Source organism: Megascapheus bottae, chromosome 7 (genome assembly GCF_031878675.1).
Source record: "Megascapheus bottae isolate mThoBot1 chromosome 7, mThoBot2.hap1, whole genome shotgun sequence".
NCBI lineage: Eukaryota > Metazoa > Chordata > Mammalia > Rodentia > Geomyidae > Megascapheus > Megascapheus bottae.
The window spans coordinates 53,269,130-53,294,346 of NC_143515.1; the positions used below are offsets into that span (position 1 = coordinate 53,269,130).

Consider the following 25,217-nt stretch of genomic DNA (forward strand, 5'->3'; position numbering starts at 1 on the left):
AGAGAAGGAAGGAGACAACATCAGCACAAATAGCTGAAGATCATCCATGATTTAGATAAATATTATAATTTGATGCTAAAATGTAATTTCACTAACTCAGCATCTGTTATGTTGATACCAAGTTCTAGGACCAAAAGACAGAAATTTTTGCTGCCAGGATCTATTTTTGTCTCCACTAGAGAAGAGACAGAAATCATCCCTTCATAAACTCCACCTTCAGTGATTTTAAATGGAGAGGCAAACAACGTTACCCTGATTCCAGAAGAGCTGCTGCAGAAAGCAGTGTGGAAAGGATGCCTGAGGGGGAGGGTGATCTGGAGGGGTGGCTGCAGTTCCAGGGGAGTTGGGGAGCACAGCATGAAGAGAAGGAAAGCAGCTGGGTATGGAGGACAGGAACAGTCCTTCGTGGGGGGAGGTTCCTGGCCCAGAGGGTGAGAGACCAGAAGGTGGGGGTGCATCCCACAGAGCCTTGAAGGTCTGGCCGGATGCTGGGGCTACTGCAGCAGGCTGAAAGACAACAGACTCTGAGTACCCGGATAGGTATTTACTGCCATGATCTTGGCACAGCTCTTAACAAATCCCCTGGATCCCAGGGAGCCAGACAAATAAAGATAGAAATACAATCCTAAAGCTGTCGCTGTGACTTAGGATTCACCTGGAGTGCAGATGAGATAAGCTTTTATAAAAAGAAGAGGAAGAGGAAGAGGAAGAGGAAGAAGAAGAGGAGGAGGAGGAGGAGGAGGAGAAGAAGAAGAAAATAATTTTGAAGGCAGCTCAGTGGTGATGGCCAGGCCTCACGACCTTCTGCAAGCAGAGCATCACCCATTTCCCTGTGGTGGAGGAGAGGCAGAGCGGTGCACAACAGAGAATCCTGCATAACAGACTAGCTAGTAATCTGAACTTCCAATGGAAAGGCAGTGGTGCCCTCTGTCATTCTACCAGCTCCTCTACTCTTCACTCCTGCTATGATAACTTTACAAAAGGCTAAAAAGATGACGAGCAGGTCCATTGCCTGGCATGTTTCATTATTGTGGCCAGAGACCAAGCAAATAAAATAGAGGCTCCTAGCTAAATTTGAATTCCAAATAAGCCACGAACACTTATGAATATAAGTATGTCATGGGCTCCTAACCTTAAAACACAAGGTGTAGGGATGGATCAAGGAGAAGGATGCTTTCCTAGCATATGCGAAGCTCTGGGTTCAATTCCAATTACAGTGGTTACAAGAAACGGGGGGAGAGGGAGGGAGTGAAGGAAGGAGGGAGGGAGGGAAGGAAGGAAGGAAGGAATGAAGGAAGGAAGGAAGAGAGTTAAAGGAAAGGAAAGGAAAAAAAAAGCATTCATCTGAAATTCCTATAGTTCATCTGGCATCTGGCATAGGAGAGGAAGGGAAAGCAAAGGAAGGAACAGACTTTAAATTTCCTTCAAGTTATGTGATGAGGGCATAGCCTGATAGTGCAGTAGTTACCTAGCATGCTGAGGCTCTGGGTTTGATTCCTGTACAAAAGAGAAAGACAAATGGGGAAGGGGAGAGAATTCTGGATGCTGATGTTTAAAGGCCTGAGTACCTCATCTACATTTACTTTTTACTCCTCATAACAACTCTATGAGCTAAGAAAAATGATTCTATTAACCTTTACATAAGTTAGAAAACAAGAATTTGAGAAGTTGAAATGAACTTCTTCCAAGTCACAAAGGTACAGAAGAGCCTCCTGCTCCCGGTGAATTCTGAAGATTTGAAAAGAAGAAACAAAAGACTTTGTGCATGACTGAAGAGAAGGAGAAAGCAATTTCTGAGCACTGATTTTCATTGAAGGTCACAAGAGCTATTTGCTACATTTACTTTTGTTACTTAAATGTAAATTATCTAAAATGAAGTTTGAGCTTAAAGATCAAGAGTCTTTGCAGACAATTAACAAACAAATGTCTAGTTCCATAAGAGAGTACAGCAATCTTTTCAAAAGCCTGGCTATTCTTCAACTGTTGTTATATTGTGGTCAAATGCAAAGTCTCCCCCCTTCTCTCTCTCTCTCTCTCTCTCTCTCTCTCTCTCTCTCTCTCTCTCTCTCTCTCTCTCTCTCTCTCTCTCTTTCTCTCTCTCTCCAAATGGGGCATCTTTGTGATCTGCCCAAATTTGGGCCAGGACGCCAGAGCAAACACTGTGCCCAGCACTAGAGGCTAGGCTTATATAAGAGACACATGGCAGGAAAATGAAGTCAGATGCTTTGGCCTGTGAAATGGAACGTACACCTGAACCACACAAAAACCTGGACCACGTGGAAATGACGTGTAATAAACCCTCAAACCTCAGTTACCACACTGGGCTCAAGGTTAAAACAGCTGATGTCCTGGCCAAGATGCAACACTGTCCCTGCTTTTCAAAAACTCAAAAGAGAGATGTGTGTTAGGTGCACCCATCCACTGTGGAGAAGACACCAAGAGGCCAGATACCCCTGCTCCCTCACCCCTCTTCTAAGTGCTGCCTAACAGCCAGTTGCATTTTGGCTCTGCTCACTTAGACTTCAGGAAATCCAATTGGTCAATAGTGCATTTCAGAGAGGAAGGGCAGTGGAAATTGGAAAGGATTTTGCAGGCAACTTCTCCATTGGTTGATATTAACAAAATCTTTCAACAAAACCACGATCTACCCATATATCACAATAAATAATCATTGTAAATAATTTCTAATAATAATTAGCTACTATTTGTGGATAATTTACAGTAAGCCAGACACTTTCATATGCTGTGCCTAATAGTACATTAACTCTAATACAGATATTATTACTATTTTCTAGATTAAGAAAAGTCACGTCATTTTCCCAGAATCACACAACCAAAACTTAGAAAACTAGAATTCATATCTAGAACTGACTTCTAAACCCATACTGTAGTTTGTTTAGATTCATGAACTTGAACAAATCATCTTCACTAATGAAGAATGTGCCATGAAGTTATTACTTACCCTCGTCAGCCCAACTGAGAAAAAATAATTCACAGGGAATACAGTATGGCAGACTAAGCTTAGCCCCAGGTCAGATTTATTCATAACAAAAGGATTAGTATGTTAGGAATGATCCTGTTCAACACTGTGCCTAAAGAGAAGTACTCAATATGTATTTGTTGACTATCTGGCTGGCTAGATAGATGGACAGACCAGAAGATGAAAACCCACTCCTTATACTGTTACAACTCTGGGTGACTTGGGTTTTGGTTTTATGCATATTTTAGTCAAGTAACTGTTTTTGCATTGTATCCCTACTTTAAACCCTCCATAACCCTAAATGCAAAAAATCCACTTATTCACAAAATTTGTATGCTCTTCATCCATTTGAGAGTGGCTTCTTTCCCTGTCTGCTTAAGTCCCATGTTCTTCGAGGCCAGTCTGAAAATCTTACCCAGGAGCTGGGAGTTTGGCCTAGTGGTAGAGTGCTTGCCTAGCATGCATGAAGATGTGGGTTCAATTCCTCGGTAATTTTCCACAGAAAAAAAAAAAAAAAGCCTAAGCCGGCACGGTAGCTCACACCTATAATCCTAGCTACTCAGGAGGCTGAGATCTGAGGATCAAGGTTCAAAGCCAGCCCGAGCACAAACGGACCTGAGACTCTTATCTCCAATTAACCTCTAGAAAATGGGAAGTGAGGCTTGGCTCAAGGGTAGAGTGGTAACCTTGAGCTGAAGAGCTCAGGGACAATGCCCAGGCCCAGGGGTAGGGTAGTAGCCTTGACTTGAAGAGCTCAGGGACAGTGCCCAGGCCGAGTTCAAGCCCCATGACCCACACACACGTACACACACACACAAAAAAGCCAATGTGGTGCTTATGGCCCAAGTGGTAGAGCACTAGCCTTGAGAAATCCCAAGGATAATGCTCAGAGGCTGAATTCAAGCCCCAGGACTGCCCCCCCAAAAAAATTACCCAGAAGCCTGTGCCAACAAGGGGAGCCCATATTACCCTCCTCTTGCTTTGAATTCCCAAGTTTGAATTCCTCAATTTCACTATTCCATGAAACAGTGTTAATATTGATTTCCCAACTGTCCCACTTAAGCAATGTTTTTTTCTTCTTTTAACTCATTATAATTTTTTCCCCACCAACTACTAGTTCTTGATGTTTCATAAATAGGAGCATCCTATGATGAAATATGTCTGGGGAATGCTTAGCTATCCCATGACATACAAACAACCTTTGCTACAGACAGACCATCTTGAAGTCTCTGATGCATTCATTTGCATCTGACTCTAACATTTCAAAGTCCTTTGATCATAAAGACCTGGAAACACCAGGCTCCTAATCCTTGAATGAGTCCAGCAAATACTGGACACTCTCCATCCTTGCTGGCTAGGGGATGACTCTCTCCTATTTTAAAATAGATATTCTGCTTGCTGGCTCGTTCATTTATAAACTCACCATGATGGCTCAATGATCCAAAGTGGGCTCTATTTTTTTCCAGTTTACTTTTTGTGGATGTGGAGTATTAGATAAAGAAGCAAGCTTTGTGGTTTTGATTGCAACAATGGAAAACGATAAAGAGAGCGATGGAACAAAATATGACAATTTTACCGAGGACACAGGCAGCTTCAGTGAGAATTATGAAAAAAAATATGATCAAGTCAAAGCCCAAAGTGTGGAGTACAGAGAGCTGAGCCAGAACCCTTGTTAACAGGAGCCTAAGAGGTTATCTGAACCATGCTAACTGCTGATTTCAGAGATATAGGTAAAGTCCAAATTACTGATTGAAAAAAGTCACCTTGACTGCTCATTCTTTCCTAGACGAATACTCACCAATCCGACCAATAAGAAGTTGGTCTAGGTGTTGCCAGGCTTTGAAAGGACTGTGATAAAGCTATTCTTCCCCATCAGTGTATTTCTGTTACTCCTTGATTAATACCATGTCTCCTTATAGGCAATGTGCTCAAGCACATGACATGGTGCCTGGCTCAGAAAGTATTCAATAAATATTTGCTGGATGAAACAAAGAATAGTGAGCAAACTCAATGAATACATTGCTTATCACTGGCCACAGCTTAGCATCTTCATGCAGCCCATCATCTTCCCTTCCAACATTTCACCAGCTGATGCATATCTAAGAATACAATCCAGGTTAGCTGAACTAGAGAAAGATGTTGAATTGAGCACTACAAGACAGCACTGGGAGAGACAGCCTTTTATTCAATCAACCACTAAGTGAATGGATCATAGGGATTTCTTGAACAGCCCATATCTGGGTGGGAGAGTCAGCAAGGGGCAAGGAAAGATACTGCGTGATCACAGGATGCCTAACTGCTGAAGGAAAAAGAGATTGCACCAAGAGATGCTAGGTCTGAGAAAACAAATAAGTGCTTGTTTTCTCATAGACATGAGCATAATGAAAAACCATGCTTTTCTTCAACATTTAAACTCACCCAATTCCATTTTCCAACCCTTTCTTGAGCCTGACTGATTACCTTTTTAGTCAGTAAAGACCTCTGAAAGAACTCAGTGAATATACCCTTGTAGTGACTTTCACTTGTTTAAAGCAGCCTCTCAGAACTTACGGTGAGATACAAGGTCTCATTTAGGGAACTTGCGTTTGTTTGGTGACAGACTTGAGTTTCTCTTTTCCTCTCAGGCCCAAGGAGGGCACCTCGTTCCTAGTCCCACTAGACTTGGAATTTTGTTTGGATGCTGCTGAGTGACAATGACACTGCATGTTCCTGTCCTTTCAGTGCTCCCAATACAGTACAGATTTGTGGTTACTTCACATGGTTCCTGCCAGAAAACTAAATTTCAAACAGGTGCAGCTCGGCTGATTAGCATTACAATAGGTTATAATTACTTAACAAGCGCCTATGTACTCAGAGGAGGATGGATAGAAATATATTTTACCAAGTGGAGCTTTTATTTATGTAAAATACTGCAGGTCCACTTGGGAGTTCTGTTTCTAACTAAACCCCTAGAAGCATCATATATGCCTCAATGAGGTTGGTAAGCACAGGCTCTAGCATCTGGCATTTCATTTTTTGTTGCCGTCAACCGATGAAAACTTAAATTTGATTTTTTTTTTTTGCCAGTCCTGGGGTTTGAACTCAGGGCCTGAGCACTGTCCTTGAGGTTTCTCAAGACTAAAGCTCTACCATTTGCGCTACAGCACAACTTTCCCCCTTTTCTGTGTATGTGTTACGAAGGAATCGAACCCAGCCAGGACTTCGTGCATGCTGGTCAAGCATTCTACCACTGCACAACACTCCCAGCCCTTAAACTTGATTTTAAATTCTGCAAACAAGGGCAAATGGGTCTTTTGCTTCTACCTCACCACAGTCCCCTATGTGAGGTTCTGGGCAAGCCAGGGAGTACATACTTCCTACCTTTAAAAAAATTTTTTTTAAGGCTCGATAGAGATTCTTCAGCTTGTAGCAAAGAGCCACATGGAAATAACAGTGCATTCTTTCATCACGACATTTTCAGGGAGGTCCAGACTTGAAGGACCTTCTTCTACCTCCTCATTCCTTTTCACTTCACAGAGAGCTGCTGGAAGAATCTATTCTCCAGCTCTCCATGCAGGGCTTCATGCTACTCAGAGGTAGGAACAACTTTTGATATCTATTCTAATATTTTCCATGGTGCTAGACTACATTTGCCTAATTAATTCCACCACTTAGCCACATACAGGGCATTGTTTTGAAAAGGCAGTAATGTGCCAGGGGCTAGTGGCTACTCAAGTGATTGAGATCTGAGGATCCTGGCTCAAAGCCACACACACACACATGCACACACGCACACAGTAATGCATAAAACCCTCTACATTTATAGAACTATTCTGCTATTAGAAAAAGCCAACAGAGATAAACAAGAAAAATAGTGTATGAGGTAGCGATAAAAGTTAGTAAGAAATAAAAAAAACTTGGAAAGGAACACATAAAATGTCCTGGAAAATCAGGCATGGTGGCTCATGACTGTGATCTCAGCATTCAGAAGTGGTTTTTTTGAACTGGAATAGACTACCTTAGTCTGGAAAGGAAAAAAACTAGGCCAGGCATGGTAGCTCAGGCCTGTAATCCTAGCTACTCAGGAGACTGAGATCTGAGGATCTGAGTTCAAAGCCAGCTCGGGCACGAAAGATGCTGAGATTCTTATCTCCAATTAATCACTAGATTGGTTCAGGGGTAGGGTGGTAGCCTTGAGCTGAAAAGCCCAGGGACAGTGTCCAGGTCCACAGTTCAAGCCCCATGACCCACCAAAAAAAAGAAAGGAGAAAATTAGGAAAATTGGACATGTTGATTTTGAGATGTTCTTTACACAACCAACTAGCAGTGAATAAGGAGTACTGTACATAAATTCCAGAGTTAGTGGGTGGTAGGGCACAGGCTAGAATTTAAACTTAACAGCATTCAAAATGGCTTTAAATCCATGAAATGAGATGAAATTGGCACAATGGAATCAAAACCACCAGCTCCTAAGTCTTCCTATTTCGAATTTTGTATTTGGTTCAGTAGCAATTAACCTTTTTCTGCAATGGCCACAAATCAACAGCCTTCCAAAACAATCTCATTTCAAGTAATTATTCTCAAAAAGGAAATTTGTTAAGTGTAACTAAATTAAATTTATTTTTAGACTATGTAAGATTTGTCATATAAACCTTCACAAGGAAGTGAGGAAAGTATGTTTTATTGGACCATATGTTCAATTTAAGATTCTAAATCTGCGAGCATATAACTCTTCAAATATTAATAAAATCGCTGAACTGTGTTGTGGCCAGAGCTCCTGCTAAGAGCTCTAACCTAAGTTGCTTATTTAATTCTCACAACAACCCTGAGAGGTAAGAAGGATGATAATTTCCCCGATACAAATAAAGTTTAACAGGACTAAGTCACAGGCCCAAAGTCACTATGGCAGAGATATCTTATAGTGAAAACTCAATGATCTCAGGAGAGGGATCCATTGAAGAGTCAGGGAACCAAAAGTTTCAAATCTTTCACTAAGGTAAAGATTGACATCAGAAAAACAAGAGGAAAAACAGGACACACAGACAAAGCTTGGCTTGCCCTTGAGCCCTCAGGCCTCTTCACTCTAAGTCAGGCCTCATGGCAAAAGATATTGTCTGAGAGATTAGTAGATCCAGAACTACCCCTGATGGTCATCCTTAAATATGTGCCAAGGGGAGCAATGAGGACTTCAATGGTAAGTATTATAGAAACAGAGAAAGGAGAGCAATCTATGCAATCTTAGATGCTAAGAGTCAGGTAGAGGGATCCACAAAAGGGGCCCTGGATAGACCATTCCCAGCCTCTAGTTGGATGCTCTCTACTTTGGTTTTCAGAAATGCCCCACGGTAACTACACAAATGTCCTAAAGATAGCCATCTGCCTTTGGGCACTATATATCAACCTGTTGCTCTGAGGAGACTCAGTAGGACCACAGGCCTAGTCCCCCAGTTCCACCCAAGACTTCAGAAGCAGAACAGCAAGGGGCTATGCCCTGGGCATTTGGGGGAGCCCTCCTAGGTAATTCTGCTGGGCGAAAGGGAGGCAGTCCTGGAGTGTAACTTTTCCAATGTTAGGGTTTATAACATGTGAGGCAGAATCTCAAGTTCAAGCCCAGGAAGGGCAAAGGGAAGTGAATTTCTGTCTCACAAAAATACAAAACAGCTGGACACAATGGCTCACGCCTGTAATCCTAGCTACTTAGGAGGCAGAGATCTGAGGATCAAGGTTCAAAGCCAGTCCAGGCACAAAAGGACCTGAGACTCTTATCTCCAATTAACCTCTAGAAAATGGGTAGTGGGGCTTGGCTCAAGGGTATTGTGGTAGCCTCGAGCTGAACAGCTCAGGGACAATGCCCAGACCCAGGGGTAGGGAAGTAGCCTTGAGCTGAAGAGCTCAGGGACAGTTCCCAGGCCCAGAGTTCAAGTCCCACGACTGACACAAAAATAAATTAAGTAATTTAATTTCATTATATAGGGCTATGACCATGGCTCAAGTATAGAGTAGTTAACTGTGCCTTGGGTTCAATTTCCAGGCCCACAAAGATCTCTATAACTAAACATTCATTGAGCAGATACCAAGCACCAGGCATTGATCCAGGAACAAAAAAATTCTATTTATTAACTCAGTCCCTATGACAACCACTTTTGGTAGGTACATTTTCCAACCCAGACTTTTTACATGGCAAGAAAATGAAATTCAGAAAGGCTAAGTGGGACTCACCAAAGATTGTGAAAATAGCCAGGCACAGATGGCTGATGTTTATAATCCAAGCTACTCATAAGGCTGAGATCTAACAATCTTGGTTTGAAGCCAGCACCAGCAGGAAAGTTCATGTGATTCTTACCTACAACTAACCATCAAAAACTCCAAAGTTGGCAGTGTTGCTCAAGCCTTGAGTGAAAAAGGTAAGGGACAGTGCCCAAGTCTTGGGTTCAAGCCCCAGTGTTTGCATCAAATATAAAAATATAGTTCTAGGGGCCTGGAGTTTGGCACAGTTGGTAGCACGCATGAAGACCCAGATTCAATTCCTCGGTACCACATACACAGAAGAAAAAAAAAAGCTGGAAGTGGTATTGAGGCTCAAGTGGTAGAGCTCTAGTCTTGAAAAATTTCAAGGATAGTGTTCAGGCCCTGAGCTCAAGCCCAGGACTGGCAAAAAAAAAATGCATTTTCAGGAAATCAGGTGAGAGCTTGATCTGTTAACTATCTGGAGCCCCTCCCCTGGGCACAATTTCTATTCTAGCCTAGTGTTTCTCAAAGCAAGTGTGGGTCTGGTCAGAATCCCAAGGGCAGTCCTCTAACATGCAGATTACTAGCACTTATCCCAAACCAGAATCTGAAGGAGTGGCAGGCAATCTATATTCTTTTATTATTATCTTTAAGTAGTTGTATAAAGGGGTTTTAATTTAACATGCCAGCTTCTTTATGGCTACAATGCATCTTGATCAACGCCATCCCTTCCATCCTTTCCAGCATCTTTCCCCACCTCTTCCAGCCCCATCCATCCCCTCAAGTTACCTGGCTCCACTGTCACATATGTACATTGAATATTATGACTGTATTCACCTACCTTTCCTCACTCCACTAGAGAATCTACATTCTTAATAAGCTCCCTGTTCGGCCAAGTCTGATCAGCACTATTACCTAGTCCCCTAGAAAACCTAACGAGAACTGTAGTGTGTTCTGATTCAGGCACAAGTAAAATCTTTCCTGCTCTTCATGATGAACTTTCTGTGCAGCCATTCTCTCCACCATCACACCTGAAATGTCTTCATGTTCGCTGAAGAATAATTACCTCAGGCTGGCTTCAAAACACTTTAAAATGCACTTGAGTTTTCTAAACACTCCTTCTTCATGGTTTCAAAGTGCTACCCATGTCCCTAATGACATTAGAAGGCACACGAGCTGATCTTCCTTTCTATCTCTTTTAGAGCCATCTTTATTTTAATATGAACAAAGAAACATTACAAAAATCCAAACCTGGGATTTCATGATGAATAGTGGGTTTTAAGACAAGACTAAGTGGAAAGTAAACACATCATTTTTTTTAATATTAAAGACTAGTACAGGCAGTACCCAGATAAACTCTCAAATTGTGGGAAACTTTATCCTGTAAGGTCCTAACAGGTACCCTCCCCATTTCAATCTTGCTTATCCATTTTTCAGCCCTGGCCATTGCCTTTTATCCAAGCAGTATCCAGGTCTGGCCCACCAGCTCCTCTTGCAAATATTTTCAGAATTGTTACCTATGCTTGCATGCCCAATGCCTCTTGCCAGAAGCACTCCAGGTTTCTTCTAACATTCCTAACACACTCCCTTTCTGAACTCTTTTAACCTACTTACTATACCACTCATTTGGAACATAATTGCTACCTAGTGTCTGTATATATCTACTTAGCATCCTTCCCCTAGTGAAATACAACCTGTGGCCTCTTTTTATCTCTGTATTAGCTACAATGCTGGGCATCCCAGTTAGACCTGAGCACTACACATGGATATGGTGAATACATATGAGTTCGGGGTGTAACTAAATGACCTATGCCACCATGACAGAAGCAGCTGTCTCATGCTCTCTCCCGAAGGCCAAACTTCTCAGCTACACCTGACAAGGGTGTATCTCTTTTTTGTTTCCAAGTAAGGAGTACAGGGAATTCTACCCAAAGAAGTCTACGTGGATGATGGAATGGAAAGGATGGTCTTATTCAGCCCCCTTGAAACTTGTCTCTCTTTGCAAAGGCCAATTCCTGCTGATGCATCTACTTGTTGAGTCTAGAGTAATAAGAGAGGTCTGAGCATCCTTTAGAACTAGCTCCACCACTTGATTTTATCCTAGGATGTTGGGCTTCTGCCTGGGGTTTTTTTTTTTTTTTATCTGTTCAATACCTCTCATGCCTAATTCACACTTGCTATCAGGCAAAAGAGATAATGATTTTGAAAGCACTTTTAGTTATCATGCCCAATAAAAATGTCGGATCCACAGTACATCAACCTGCAGGAAGAATAAGCAGACTGACAGGCCAGATGGGCTGTTCCCCACTAGGCAAACAGGCAAGAGTGGAGAAAGACCCAGTTTCCAACCCACCTTTGCTTCCTACAGGGCCTTGGGTACCCGCTCAGCTTCTCTGGAACTCAATGTCTTTGTAAAACTTGCCTGTGAGCCAGATGATCTGGCCCATGGCCAAATCCAGCATGAATGTGACAGCCTTAGAGGAAGGCCACAAAGCCAGGAGTTCCCACTGCTCCCTTTCCTAGAAATGCTAGTCATGGCCTGGAGTTTGGCCTAGTGGTAGAGTGCTTGCCTAGCATGCATGAAGACCCAGGTTTGATTCCTCGGTACCACATATATAGAAAAAGCTGCAAGTGGTGCTGTGTCTCAAGTGGCAGAGCTCTAGACTCGAGAAAGCCCAAGGACAATGCTCAGGCCCTGAGCTCAGGCTCAGGACTGGCACAAAAAGAAAAAGAGAGGGGGGGGGGCGGGTAGTACCCTGATGTGTAGTACCACAGTGGGTTTGGGGTAAACTTTAGTTCACTGTTACCAGAGACACTCAGACACACTCTTTCCAATGGACTCCTGTTCTATGGATAAAAGACAGATATGTTCATTCACCCTCTCTGCTGTCTGCCCACTATCCATCTACCCCTCTTCACGTTTCAGCCAAAGCTCCCCGCCTCCCCGGCCCATCTCCTTGCTGCCAGTATCTGTATCTACTATTTTCTTCCTCTACCTGTTGTTCCAACAACAATGTCAAAACTACAAGTGTTTAGTGTTGGTGATGGACTCTGAAGCTACTCATCCCTCTCCCCACTGGAGCACTGCTTACAGGAGTACAAGAACCAAAAGGCCAGGTGTAGGGAGGGAAGGGGGAGCAAATGGAACAGGTATGGGGAGCTGTCTATGAAATGCCATGGGGTGGTACTGATTTCCGTAATGGTTTGCTTGCTCTCCAAAGTAGAAGCCACAAATCTCGGAATCTCTGAGGACTGTATTGGCGTGGCTTACTGGAGCTCCCCTGTAAACCTGGTAACCATGGTAGCAGGCAGGCTACATCAGAGCCATGAGCATTAAAAGAGCATGCTTCTTTCCTATTTTTCTCCTAAACCCCATATCCTTGAAAACTGTAAGTAAGAATATGTGCCCAAGGAGTCTACCTGTAATCTCCGACCCTTTGGGGTTTCATGAAGTCCTCTATTTGTTTTGCTTGTTTGTTTTTCCAGGAAGTGAGTCCTTTACAATTCTTTGAGAGGAGGCTCAGATATGTGTATAGATGAAAGAATCTTGAAAATATTCATTCAGAGCAACACCTTCTCTGAACTGAAGCGTGTAACTTGAAAATATAGAAATTTATTTCCTAATTTAGCATCTGCCCTCCAGAAGAAGAAGAAGAAGGAGAAGAAGAAGAGGAGGAGGAGGAGGAGGAGGAGGAGGAGGAGGAGGAGGAGGAGGAAATGAAGAAATAGAAGACACCAATCTCTCTGCTTGTCCAAGTGCCAAGGTTGAATGTACATGGCTTATAGTACATTGAGAAGGTCTACTTATTTCCAAATATCTAACAAAGTAGACAATTAACAATTAACTCAATCTCTGACTTATAAATAGTATTTCATTCCACAATATGTTGACAATCAAAACAGGGTAACAATGTAACCTTCAGATTCAAAGCACTGACTCCGATGGTTGCAAGCTATACCATTTTCAAACAACTACATTCTGAATGCACGGGCAATGAATTAGACAAAACAAGCAAGACCGAGGTTTCTGGGACCCTTGAGAGGACATCCTGGAGAAGAACATATTTCTCCTCCTAAGCCAGAAGAGGAGATAACCACCATTCACTGGAACAGAAACAAGCAAGCTTCCTCTCCCTCAAAGAGAAAAATAGAGCAACTCCTCACTTGGCTGCACAGGACAAAGCCAGGACGTGCAAGAAAGCATCAGTCTAAGCTCCACGTGCCTCTCCAAGGACAGAGGGACCCACCCACCCCCACACATCACCTCTGGACAGCTGGCCCACCACGCGCTGGCAAAGGCCACCAGGTCCTCCGCCAACCTGGGCACGGACACCAGGCTCTTACAGATTAGGAGATCTCGGTCATGGGAGGCCACTGAGGGGCTGCACCCCCTCTTTCTTTCCAAGTCTATCTTTCTCTGCTCAGTCGTCCTACCTCTCTCCATCTATGAAGGGAAAGGTGCCTCCTCAAGGAAACTGAGATGTAAATGCACACACACACACACACACACACACACACACACACACACACACACACGAGTCCCCGAGCCCCATGACCAGTGCCAAGGAGAATGGAGTCTGTCTCCCTGGGACCCCAAGGCGGAGGGGGCCCGGACTCACCCAGTCCTCGAAGTGGCGGCTCCCATTCTGCAGCAGCTCTTCGAACTGGATGGTGCAGTTAGCCACGAAGTCGTCGTAGCCGATGGGGGCATCGTGAAAGACAGCCAGCTCGATCTTGCGCCCGTTGCACACGTCCGTGACGAACTCGTCGTGCCAGGCCGGGCTGTTGGTCTTCTGCTTGGTGGCGGTCTGGCCGATGCGCGAGTCGTCCACATTGAGGGCGATGTACGGGTCCAGAAGGAAAGTCTGCGGCCGGGGTCCCACCGCATGGCGCAACGACCAGGCTGTGGGCTTCAAGCTCACGGCCTCGCAGATTTTGATCTTAAGAAGGCCATTGAACACTACCATGGTCGGGGACGGGGAGCGCGGGGCGGAGGGCCGGGGGGGGGGTCACTCCGTGCGCCCCGAGGGCAGCGATGAAGCCCCGACGGCCGGCTCCCCGAGCGGAGTGGGGACTCCTGGGTCCTCCCTCTCGCCCCACCACACACACTCCCTACACCTTGTGGCGTAGAGCCTTGGCGCCGGCGATCCTCGGCGAGTGCATGTATTTCCTAACCCGGCTGCTAACGGAAAACAGGGAGGGGGGGAGAGCCGGGAGACGTCCGTGTTTGGAGCAAGTCTCTCCCCCCCTACCACCGGCCGCACCTCCCGAGGAGGAGACGAGCTGTGGGCTCCGCTGCCGGCCACGGGGGCTGCCCGGCCACCTCGCTGGCTCTCCGGGTCGGCGCCCGGCGCTCTACCTACCTTTCCGAAACATAATCCCGGGGAAATTTCGACTCCGGGAGGGGGGAGGGAGAAGGGGGGGTGGGTGGGACGGGGCGGGGACGAGAGACGGGGGCGCAGATTTCCACCCGCGATCCTCTTCGCCCACCCAGCGCCTGTCTCCAACTGTGCGGGGCGGGTGGGGGCTGGACCGAGGGATGTGCAGTCAGTCTATCCGGAGGGATGCATCCCGAGAGGAAATAGTCTTCCCCGGAGCCAATTTAAAAAAATAATAATTTATATTTCAAAAGAAAAAGGAAAGAAAGAAAGAAATCCACAAACCACCCCCGCCAGCCCGGCCGCGGTCTCCCGGGCGAAGCAGCGCCGCGCCGTAGCTGGTGATCGCCCGGCGCCAGGAGCCCGGAATCTCACATCCGCGCGGGCTCCGGAGTCGAGGTGGCCGCCGCTGGGGCTCCGGGCGCAGGCCGGCACCGGGCGGTGCGCAGCGCGGCGGCGGCGGCGGCGGGGCCGGGACTGCGACTCGGCGCGGCCCCACCTCCGGGGCGCCGGCGCCCGCCCGCCGCGCTCTCCGCGTCCCCGCGTCCCGGCTCGCGGCGGCTGCCTTCTCGCCGCGCTCCCGCCGGCTCTCCCCGCGGTCTCCTCTCCCTCGGTCGGTGTGAGAGTGAATCTCCCTCCCTCTAATGCAGGAAATGCGCAAAAGACGTCAGTGTGAGTGAGCGTGTGTGCGTGTGTGTGTGTGTGTGTGTGTGTGTGTGTGTGTGTGTGTGTGTGTGCACGCGCGCGCGCTCCCGCGCCTGTGTTTAGGGAAATAGAAAGTTTTGCCGGTTGGGGGAGCAATACGAGAAAAGTGAGCGGAGGAGAACACAACCGAGAGCCCAGCAGCCGGGCGAGGAAAGCGGGCTGCGACCCACGGCCGGACTCCGGGGCGTGGAGGCGGAGCGCGCGGGGGCCAGCGCGCCGAGCTGCGGGGCCGGGGGCGCGGGTCTCCACGGAGACCATCCGGCCGCGCGTTTCTGCTGGACTTCTCGTGGAGCGGAGGATAGAGCACGGGCGGCGGGGAATGAGTCGCCCCCAGAAGACTCAGGACGCTCTCGAGGCCCACCGGACAGGGGGCTGGGCGGGCGCGGGCTGGGGTCCATCGGCTCCGCGGCGGGGGTGGGGGGCGGGTCGAGGCCCTAACTGGCAAGTTTTACAACGGATTATTCTCGCTTCCCTTTCTCGGGAGTGGTGGGTCCTCTCTCTCCCTTTTGCGGCTGCCGGGGCGGGGTGGGGGGCGGGGTGCTGTCTGGACTTTGTATGCTTGGAGGACTAGTTGACAAGTGAAAACTTAGTAGAATCCCAGCTCTGCCCAGCTGTGTGTGTGTGTGTGTGTGTGTGTGTGTGTGTGTGTGTGTGTGTGTGTGTGTGTGTGTATGTGTTTCGCAAAGTGACTCTTCTTCCTATTTATGCCTAACCTCACCCGTGCGTCCCCCTGGGCGCGCCGACAGCGCCTGTCTGGGCTGCGGGAAAATAGGGTGCGCCCAAGGGTCGGTGGGGCGGGGGGAGAGGAGTTGTGTCCAAGCTAATTTCCTCCATAACCTTTAAACTCTCCCTGGAAGCTGACTGGTCACGTGAGAGGAGCCCTGAGCCGCTGGGGAAGAATTTCCTCCACGGGGAGCCAGAACCCAGCAGGCCTGGGTTCGGCCTCTGGCGGACTGGAGAATCGGGAACCTGGGAGGGCGCGGCCCAGCACATAAGGGGTGTGTAATAAGGGGTCGACGGGGATGGGGGGGTCCCCGGTGTGTGTGTGGGGGGGGCTGTGTACCAGTAAAAAGAACCCTCCTCCCATGCAGGATGCCAAGTCTAGACTAGAGTTTGTATCTGGCTGATCTGATGATCAGTGTAAACAAAGATCTGGTAGACCCACTAGTATCCCGATCACATTTTTCCCTCGTTGGGAAAAGGTTATCATTGCCTGTGGCTTAAAGGCGAGATAGGAGGCAGTCCTCCAGCAGCAAGACTAGCAAGCACCCAGGTCCCCAAAATGATCAATGGCGTGCCAGGGCCTCGGGAGTGAACCTTCTGACATCCCAGGAGAGCATAAAAACTGGATGTCCAGGCAGTCTAGAGCTCACCACCTGCAACACTAGCAATTGGCCTCGGGCTTTCTTTACAAATGGTGCTAGAAATGCAATCTTGGAGATTATTGAGATCTGAGATGGTTAAAAAGTCGGGATTATAAAAGTGTACTTGACATGGCCAATCCTGTTGAAAGCATGATATTGTCATATGTCAGTCCAGCAAAACACAATCAGGAATATCTAATTGCTGTTTAATATTTATTTCCATTATCATTGGAATTCTTTTCCTCCTTGCTTCTCAATTCCACCGTTCTATTGGTATTTAACTCCAACTCTCCTTCGCTGTCATTTAGGGAAGGAGGTGGATTATTGGAAGATGTATATGTGAGGGCAGGTCATAGATCTAGGTGGAGATACTTCCCTCATGAACACAATTCAAAGGCTGCCAAAAAGGATTGATTAAAGTAATATTTTCACAGAAATGGAGGGTGAGCAGATGCAGCAGTGCTACTCACTAGACACTATGTTGAAAATGAGCTATTCAACTTGTGGTTGGGGACGGGAGGGAAAAACTGGGAAGAGAGCAAGGGAAGGGCTGACACTGTGCAAATGGCAATGTACTCGTTACCTGACTAGATCCTTTTAATCCCTCTGTACATCACCTTTATAATAAAAATAAAGTGATACATTAATGCATATCTGTAAAGTAAAACATGTAAAACTTCAGGGTGATTAAAATATCCGTGTTTCAGATAATTTTGAATGCTGCTCCCAAATATTACTTGTATAATGATGCCTATTATATTTCCTAAGCAAACAGATTTCTTCATTTCCCTCACCTACCCCTGGTCCTACTGAGGAGTCTAGATGGTCAAGATTTCATGAAGGTATTGACTGGTTGGTGTTTCAGACTGTCTCTGTAACTGAAACACTAACAATAGCATTGATTTAAACTCCTCCTCTGTAAAGTATGGCACAGGATGAATAGACTATCCAGTAGTAACTTTAGACTTAAGGACATAACTTAATCTTTTTACATATCCTATTCCCTCTCTCTGCTCTAAGCAAGACTCCAAATATATTGCATATGGTCTGCTACCATCTCAGTGACTATATTAAAACAACCTACAAACATTTAACACTATTGCCTCGCATCCTGGATAAGGTTGTAGGAAAGCAGCATCTGCTTGTTGAGATGATCACTCCATGTGAATAACCAGACTACAAGGCTGTGGGGTGAGAAACACTGATCTTCCTTCTTTCAGGGTAGGAATGCAAAAGGACATTGCTAGACAAAACTCCCTGCTTTGTATTCGCTAATGTTTATATAAAAAGTAGATGTTGGTGCTCTACATGCAAACCGTCCCAGTTTCCTGCCCCTATCACAGCCTAACTTCCAAATAAATCTCCCCTTTCCCCACTCTGAAACTTGGCCATGTGAAAATAAGTCCTCTCCCAGGGAGCCATTCCAAGGGAGAAGCACTTTTAGGGGAAATTCTTTAAAATCTACCCGAACAGGAGGTGGGTCTAAAATAATCCTCTGACTGGACACCGGTGGCTCACAACTGTAATCTTAGCTAATAGGAGGCTGCGATCTGAGGATCGAGATTTAAAGCCAGCAGAACATCCAAGCGACTCTTATCTCCAATTAACCAACAAAAAGCTGGAAGTGGAACTGGTGCAAAACACCAGCCTCGAGCAAAAACTAGGCATGAGCACAGGCTAGAAGATCAAGCCCTAGCATGGGTATATGCAAAAATTAATTAATTCCCCTGATTCAGATTTCAGGTGAAAATAAAAGCAAACCCTTGGATAGGGAAGAGGGCTTAGCATGTAAAACACCAATCAATAATTACTGTATGTTGCATCCCTCTCTTGGCTCCCATACTAAACACCCAAGGGCAGGAAAGCAATTGGTGCACAAATTGAGCAAAATGACTTTGGATTTCAGCCGTGGCCTAGTTATTTCATAACCTTTGAGGAGGGGGAAGGAGAGGGGAAGAGAAGGGAGAGGAGAAGAGAAGAAATAAATACAGTGTAAGAATTCAACAAAGATTATGAAGATGAGGCTCTTTTAAAACTATGGATCAAGGAAAAAGGACTAACAGAGCAGCAAGCAGGCCCTGGGCAGTGTAATCTGTGTTGCAATAGTTCTGGGAATAGGAGCAGTATCCTTTGCTTGGAGGAATTTAGGAAGGGATCAGCCATAAGGTTCTTGGAACTAGAATTTCTCCAGCAAGGAAAAAAAAAAAAAAGAGGGAAGGGCATTGGAGGCAAAAGGAACAGACTTAGCACACGAGTAGGAAAGGCTAAGACAGGCTGAGATGGATCAGGGATCAGGTAGTGACCGGAAATGAGGTAGTTAGAATCCCAATAGATAAGGTCTCACCAGGCCTACAGATGGCTTTGAACTGCTTACTGGAGACAATGAGCATTGCAGGGGATAACCAGTATCAATTCCAGTTCATACCTTAAGAAAGCAATCTGTGGCAGATAGGGAGTTTTCTGTAACTCTTCCCCAGCAGACTTACCTCAAGCCAGGATGTGTGTGTGTGTGTGTGTGTGTGTGTGTGTGTGTGTGTGTGTGTGTGAGAGAGAGAGAGAGAGAGAGAGAGAGAGAGACAGAGAGAGAGAGAGAGAGAGAGAGAGAGAGAGAGAGAGAGAAGCTCCAAGTCTAAAGGTATTTTACACTGTGATGAAGGATGAAGCAGTTTGTAGATGGTGTTTAAATCAACTACAGGTGGCAGGAAATGGAGAGTGAAGACCTTAGACTAGATGTTAATATTCATGTGTCTGTTGCTGTTTATAGAATGCTAAAGGGCTTCTGGAAAGGTCTGCCTATCATCCTTCCTCATAGACTCTGTCGAACAGGATTTAACCACTTGGGCCAGGGGATGGACTGTAGAGCAGCAAAATGATATGGAGACCTTCCAGAGCGCTACCAGCCCAGCCCCAGCCCAGCTCCTACCGACTCCCCTTCCTGTTGCTGGCTTTTTCTGGATATCAATGCTCTAAACTCTGCTGCAGTGACTCTGAGGCCAAGCTTTTACTTACACTTCTGAGGAACTAGAAGGATCAGAATGTCCAGAGAGATGAAAGATGAACGGATGCCCTCCTTCCTCAGTTCCCCAAACTGACAGCCCCACTCTCCCAGGTACCATGTGGGAACAACATCACACATATCTTCTTTGACTAGGATTATAGATCATGTCTGTAAAAACCTTGGAATTTTTAGATACCCGTATCTAAAACTTTACTAACTACTTGTTATAGTCAAGATTCCAGAGCAATTGGGGCTGGGAATTTGGCCTAGTGGTAGAGTGCTTGCTTAGCAGCTTAGCATGCATGGAGACCTGGCTGGGTTCAAGTCCTCTACCACATACATAGAAAAAGCTGGAAATGGTGCTGTGGCTTGAGTGGTAGAGCTCTAGCCTTAAGAAAGCCCAAAAAGATGGTGCCTAGACCCTGAGTTCAAGCCCCAGGACTGGTAAAAAAAAAAAAACAAAAACAAGGGAGAGAGAGACAGAGAGAGAGAGAGAGAGAGAGAGAGAGAGAGAGAGAGAGAGAGAGAGAGAGAGAGAGAGAGAGAGAGAGAGAAATTCTGGAGCAAATAGTCTAAGAAGGACAATTTAATCATAGATAATTCCAGCCAAGGAGGTAGGTAGATCAGTGCATTCTTTTATTGGTTGAGATTCACCCTTCATTATTCAGGATTGACTAGGACATGTTGCTATAATAAGCAATCTCCAAATCCCCAAATTTTTAAATAACAAAGGTTTCTTCTCACAGTGATGCATGGGTTACAGAGCTATACTCCACACCATTATTACTATTGCTTCTGTAGCTAAGCCAACAAGAAAGTCGCCCTTTAGAACATTGCTGGTGATAGGCAGAGAGAAAAAGGATATTAACAAAAATGCTAAGTCTTCTTCTGGTCAGTAGTTACAGGAAACTACAGGGGGGCTAGAAGTTCTACCTGTGCCCAGGAAAGAACTGGAATATTTAGTCAGTAGACCTGGACACTGTCGTAGGCATTAGTCTCCAATAATGGCTACAGGATGGTAAGTTGAAATAGTCCTCAGCAAATGGCAGCTAAGTGACTCAGTGAGGAAGTGTTGCATTGAGTTGTTCAATGGTAGAGTGAGTGAGACTGGTTTAGTCCTGGACTTCTATACATGGAAGACATAGGTACTGTGGGAATTCCTGCCTCCGTATGGCAACTAGCAGTCTCTCTGTTCCTGTCCTTCATAGGACCAACTCCAGGGTCTGCCTGTCCTTACAACCACTTTAGAACCAAGACAGCAGTAAGGAGGCATCTGGAAACAACAAACCTGAGGAGACTTGTAGTATTCTATAGAATCTGAGTGATCACCTTATCTTTATTATTAGTATTATTATTATTAATTATCAGTGTGTGTGTGTGTGTGTGTGTGTGTGTGTGTGTGTGTGTGTGTGTGTGTTAGTCCTGAAGCTTAAACTCAGGATACGGCACCATCCCTGATTTTTTTTGCTCAACACTGGCATTCTGCCCCTTGAGCCACAGCTCCACTTCTGGCATCTTGGTGATTAGTTATTGCTTAGAATCTCACAGACTCTCCTGCATAGCCTGGCTTTGAAGGATGATCCTCGGATCTCAGTCTCCTGAGTAATTAAAATTACAGGTGTGGACACTGGTGCCCCACTTCATTTATATTCTTTATTGTTATCACACTCCTCTATTAAAGGGGAATCTGCAGAGAAGTCAACTGATTTGCCAAAACAAAGTTAAATAACACACTAATTTGAGATTTAGACGTAAATCTTCAATAACCTGGTTAAACTTTTCTACATGTTTGTACCCTAACCAAATGCAATGCCATTTCATGCTGATTACATCAATTGTATTTTAATTCCTTGGGGACAGAATTCCTGTAAATCCAAGGTCTAGGTTTGTTTTTATTTACTGGTTATGAAACAAATGGGCCTTGGGCTGGGAGTTTGGCCTAGAGGTAGAGTGCTTGCCTAGCATACACTAAGACTGGGGTTCGATTCCTCCATACCACATGCATAGAAAAAGCCGGAAGTGGCACTGTGGCTCAAGTAGTAGAGCTCCAGCCTCGAGAAAGCCCAAGGACAGTGCCCAGGCCCTGAGCTCAAGCCCAGGAGTGGCCAAAAAAAACCACCAAATGGGCCTTATCCCAGCATAATATGACATCTTATAATAATAATAACAATATACAATTTATTATAATGATGATACATTAATGGTAGAATTCTTAGATTGTTTTTGATAAAAATATTTAAGACAAGGAAGAGTTTTTTCTTTAGCTTTTATATTTCTCCATGTTTTAGCAAAACTGAATGAACTGATGAATTCTTGGCAGTTACTATGGCAGAACCCAGTCTTCCTGCATGTTAGGCAGGCACTCTAGCACCAGGCCAAGCTTGGAGTTAATATTCTTATAGACTTTTCTGCCTGGTGTGGCTTTGAACCACTACCTTCAGGTTTCTAATATGTAAGTAATGTTTATCTGCCTCGTGAGTAGCTAGGATTACAGGCATAACCTGTGTCAGGCTTAGCATATGTTTTATGTCATAGCTATTTCTCCATGCTGCTCAAAAATCCATGCTGTGGATTTCTGTTGTTGTTTTTGGTGCTGGGGATCAAACCCAGGATGCTGCACTTGCTAGGCAAACACTTTGCCAATCAGCTACATCTCTGCTCCCCCGTGGATATCTTACTGTTCAGATGAGCCCTATGTCTAAGTCTGTGACTCCACTTGGCTAATCCATTTCTTCTTTTAATTTACTTTCCAAGGTCAACAAGCTGAGGATCAAGGGTAGGGAATATTGTTGTTGGTTGCTGATGAGAATTATTTAGGCCAAAAAAAGAAAATGAAAAAGAAAAAAAAAATGTATTGCCTGAACTGGTCAACCCTGCAGGCTGTAACAAATCCTGAGGTTTGGTGGAGCCTGCTAGATCCTTCCCTCCTTAAGATCGCGCTGACGCCTCTCTCCACAGTGGACATCGTCCTTTCAGCTAAGCTATCGCCCTCTTGCCATAATAATCCGTGTTCCTCCTCACTTTGCCTCCTCGTCCTTACTGGACTCTGGGTGAATGGGGGGAGGGATATTATTTATTTGGCGCCTGTCTTGATTATTTCACTTCTCTGGAAGGTATTTGGAGACTGAGTGTATCTCCTCTTGGGGTCTTTCCATCTCAGCAATAGCCGGGGGAGTTAAGGAGGCACTGGACAGCTTGGCTATGCCTCCGCGCGCAGCCGAATTGGCTGCGCAGGCCAACAGCGCCCTCTGCCGGTAGCCGGCGCGCACGCGTCGATGCGGGGCCTTCTGACCCGCTTGGGTTCTCTGCAGGTGAGTAGAGGACCTTCTCTGCCTGGTCGTGTGGAGCTCTTGCCTTTGCAAGAGCTGCCAGGTCAAAGCTGCCAGGTCTCTCGGGTCCAGACCAGCGTGGAACAGAGAGGCGAAGACAGCTTCGAGTTTAAAGGGGGATCCAGTGAATCTGTCGTATGGAGATGAATGGCAGAGCGCACATCTCTCCAGGACCAGAACCAGGAGAAAGCAACCATGAAAGGAAAGGAGTGCCAGGGGGCTACCGACCCAGGAGAGTTCTGGTGCTGCTCCTCTTGCCCCAGCAGAACAATGCAGCAGGCCCTGGGGAAGAGGGATACGTGCCAGACCCAGAAAGGTCATCTGGCCAAGCATGACCAACGGATCAGAGGATAGCAGGGTGAGCAAAGGACTCCTTTGTCCAGGCTTATTCCAATTGAGTGACTTACCCACCCGCTGGGCGCTTCATTTGTTCTTCAGTGGAGCTAATAGACCGTTGAAGATTTCTCAACTTTGGTTGAACCTCAATTTCTGTTAAAGTGTCCTGAGTACAGTGTAGGACCAAGCTAAGGCCAAGACAATGGGGCTGGGGCCACGGAGATGGACAGCACAAGTGGGGGTGGGGAACAGAGGCAGTCAACAAGCACTTGTATGCAAACATCCTACAAGAATTCTCTTCCCTTTTCTCCTCCCCTTTCTCTTCTTTTCTCTCTGTACTCTTCTCTTTCCTCTATTCTCTTCTTCCCTCTCCCTCCTGCGTTCTTTCTACCTGCCCTTCTCTCTTTCTTTTAACTAGACTTCTCAGAATGAAGCACTCTTTTCTTATACTGTGTCACAACGATAAACTCTGTCAGGTAAATCCATACCAAAGTCTAGGAAAGTGGAGATGAAGAAGTTGCAGTGTAGAGGTCCAAGAAACAAATATTTGGACTGGGAGCATAGCCTAGTGGTAGAGTGCTTGCCTAGCATGCACCAAGACCCAGGTTTGATTCCCTGGTGCCATATATACAGAAAAAGGCAGAAGTGGCACTGTGGCTCAAGTGGCAGAGCAGTAGCCTTGAACAAGAAGTGTCCAAGGACAGTGCCCAGGTCCTGAGTCAAGCCCCAGAACTGGCAAAAAAAAAAAAGTAAGAAAGAAAGACTTGATAGTAAATCTAAAAGCCTCTAGGCAGAACACTGAGGTGAGTTGTAGAAATAGCCAAGTATGTGTGCTGAAGGGGTCACCCCCGCCCTTACTTCCCCCCACCCCAGGAAGGGAAGTACAGGTGATGAAGAAGGTCAAGGGTCTTTTCTGAAATATGCAGGAACCATCAGCTTGGGTGCCCACTGGACCTATCACCATCAAATTCAATCTGACCACCACTTAGGAAGGAGAAAGCTGCCGAATCCCATCAGGGGCCCCTGAACCAGGTACCTCTGGCTCAGTTTTCCTCCTGCCGTTCCTGCTGTCACCCAACCCTGCTCTGTTAGTCACTTTCCTCTTCCTCAGCCTCCTCCCCTCCATCATGAGTCTATCTGCCTTATTTTTTTTTCATGTGATATTTATCTTTAATTACCTTAAGTCTTATGGCCACATCATTTACAATCCCTTTCTCTAAGAAGTTTGCGAAAAGCACCACAATCACACATACACAGTAGTTCCACCATTTTGTGTTTCTGAATAGCTGCATAAAGAAAATCCCGAATTATAATTTTGTCTTAGTAAAGAATTAAAAATAAACTTGGTATTGTATCTATCATGGTCACTTTTACAAGCATCTGAACTTAACAGACCAACTATAAAATGTGACAAGTGTTAAATATTCTTTATTTGACATTTATACATAAGCCACACTAAAATGCCTTTCAATAAGTAAAAGGCAGATTTCAGAAACGGGAAATTCTAATTCAATTGGTATAGTCAAGACCAAAAATAAGACATTGCCTCATCTTCAATCATTGCCTCTAACAGGCTAATGATCACGTATTCAAACAGGTTAATTTTTCTTGATGCTGAAACAGGGAAGGGATTTTGCCAGTATTTAAAGATGTTCTCATAATTAGCTATATAAATCTGACTACAAAACCAATCTTTGACACAGGTGGAGAAGGTATTAATTTATATTCTGCTGAAAAATTGAACATTAGTAAGTCCAATCATATCACAGAATGGGGGTTTGGGGGAGGAAATCTTTTAAAGATCATATTCACTTAACCACAAGCTAGTTTTACTTAAATCAGGACTGTCCAAAAATATTCTGTCAGCCATTCATGATTTGAAATCTGATTATCGGAGATCAATTTTGAATTATGGTACAC

At 45.5% G+C, this 25,217-nt stretch overlaps 1 protein-coding gene across 2 annotated transcripts in view; it reads right to left on the reverse strand.

Annotated features, from left to right (window-relative positions):
- The window catches only part of Prkce (protein kinase C epsilon), a 479,841-nt gene extending 464,800 nt beyond the window's left edge, over positions 1-15,041 (reverse strand). Inside the window, exon 1 of one of the 2 annotated variants that reach the window (XM_090337014.1) lies at positions 13,807-15,034. In XM_090337014.1, the coding sequence (XP_090193140.1) occupies positions 13,807-14,154 (348 nt within the window). In that variant the 5' untranslated portion in view covers positions 14,155-15,034. Of the gene's footprint in view, positions 1-13,806 lie in introns of both variants that reach the window. The other variant, XM_090337015.1, reaches the window with a different exon arrangement.
- Positions 15,042-25,217: the final 10,176 nt, after the last annotated feature.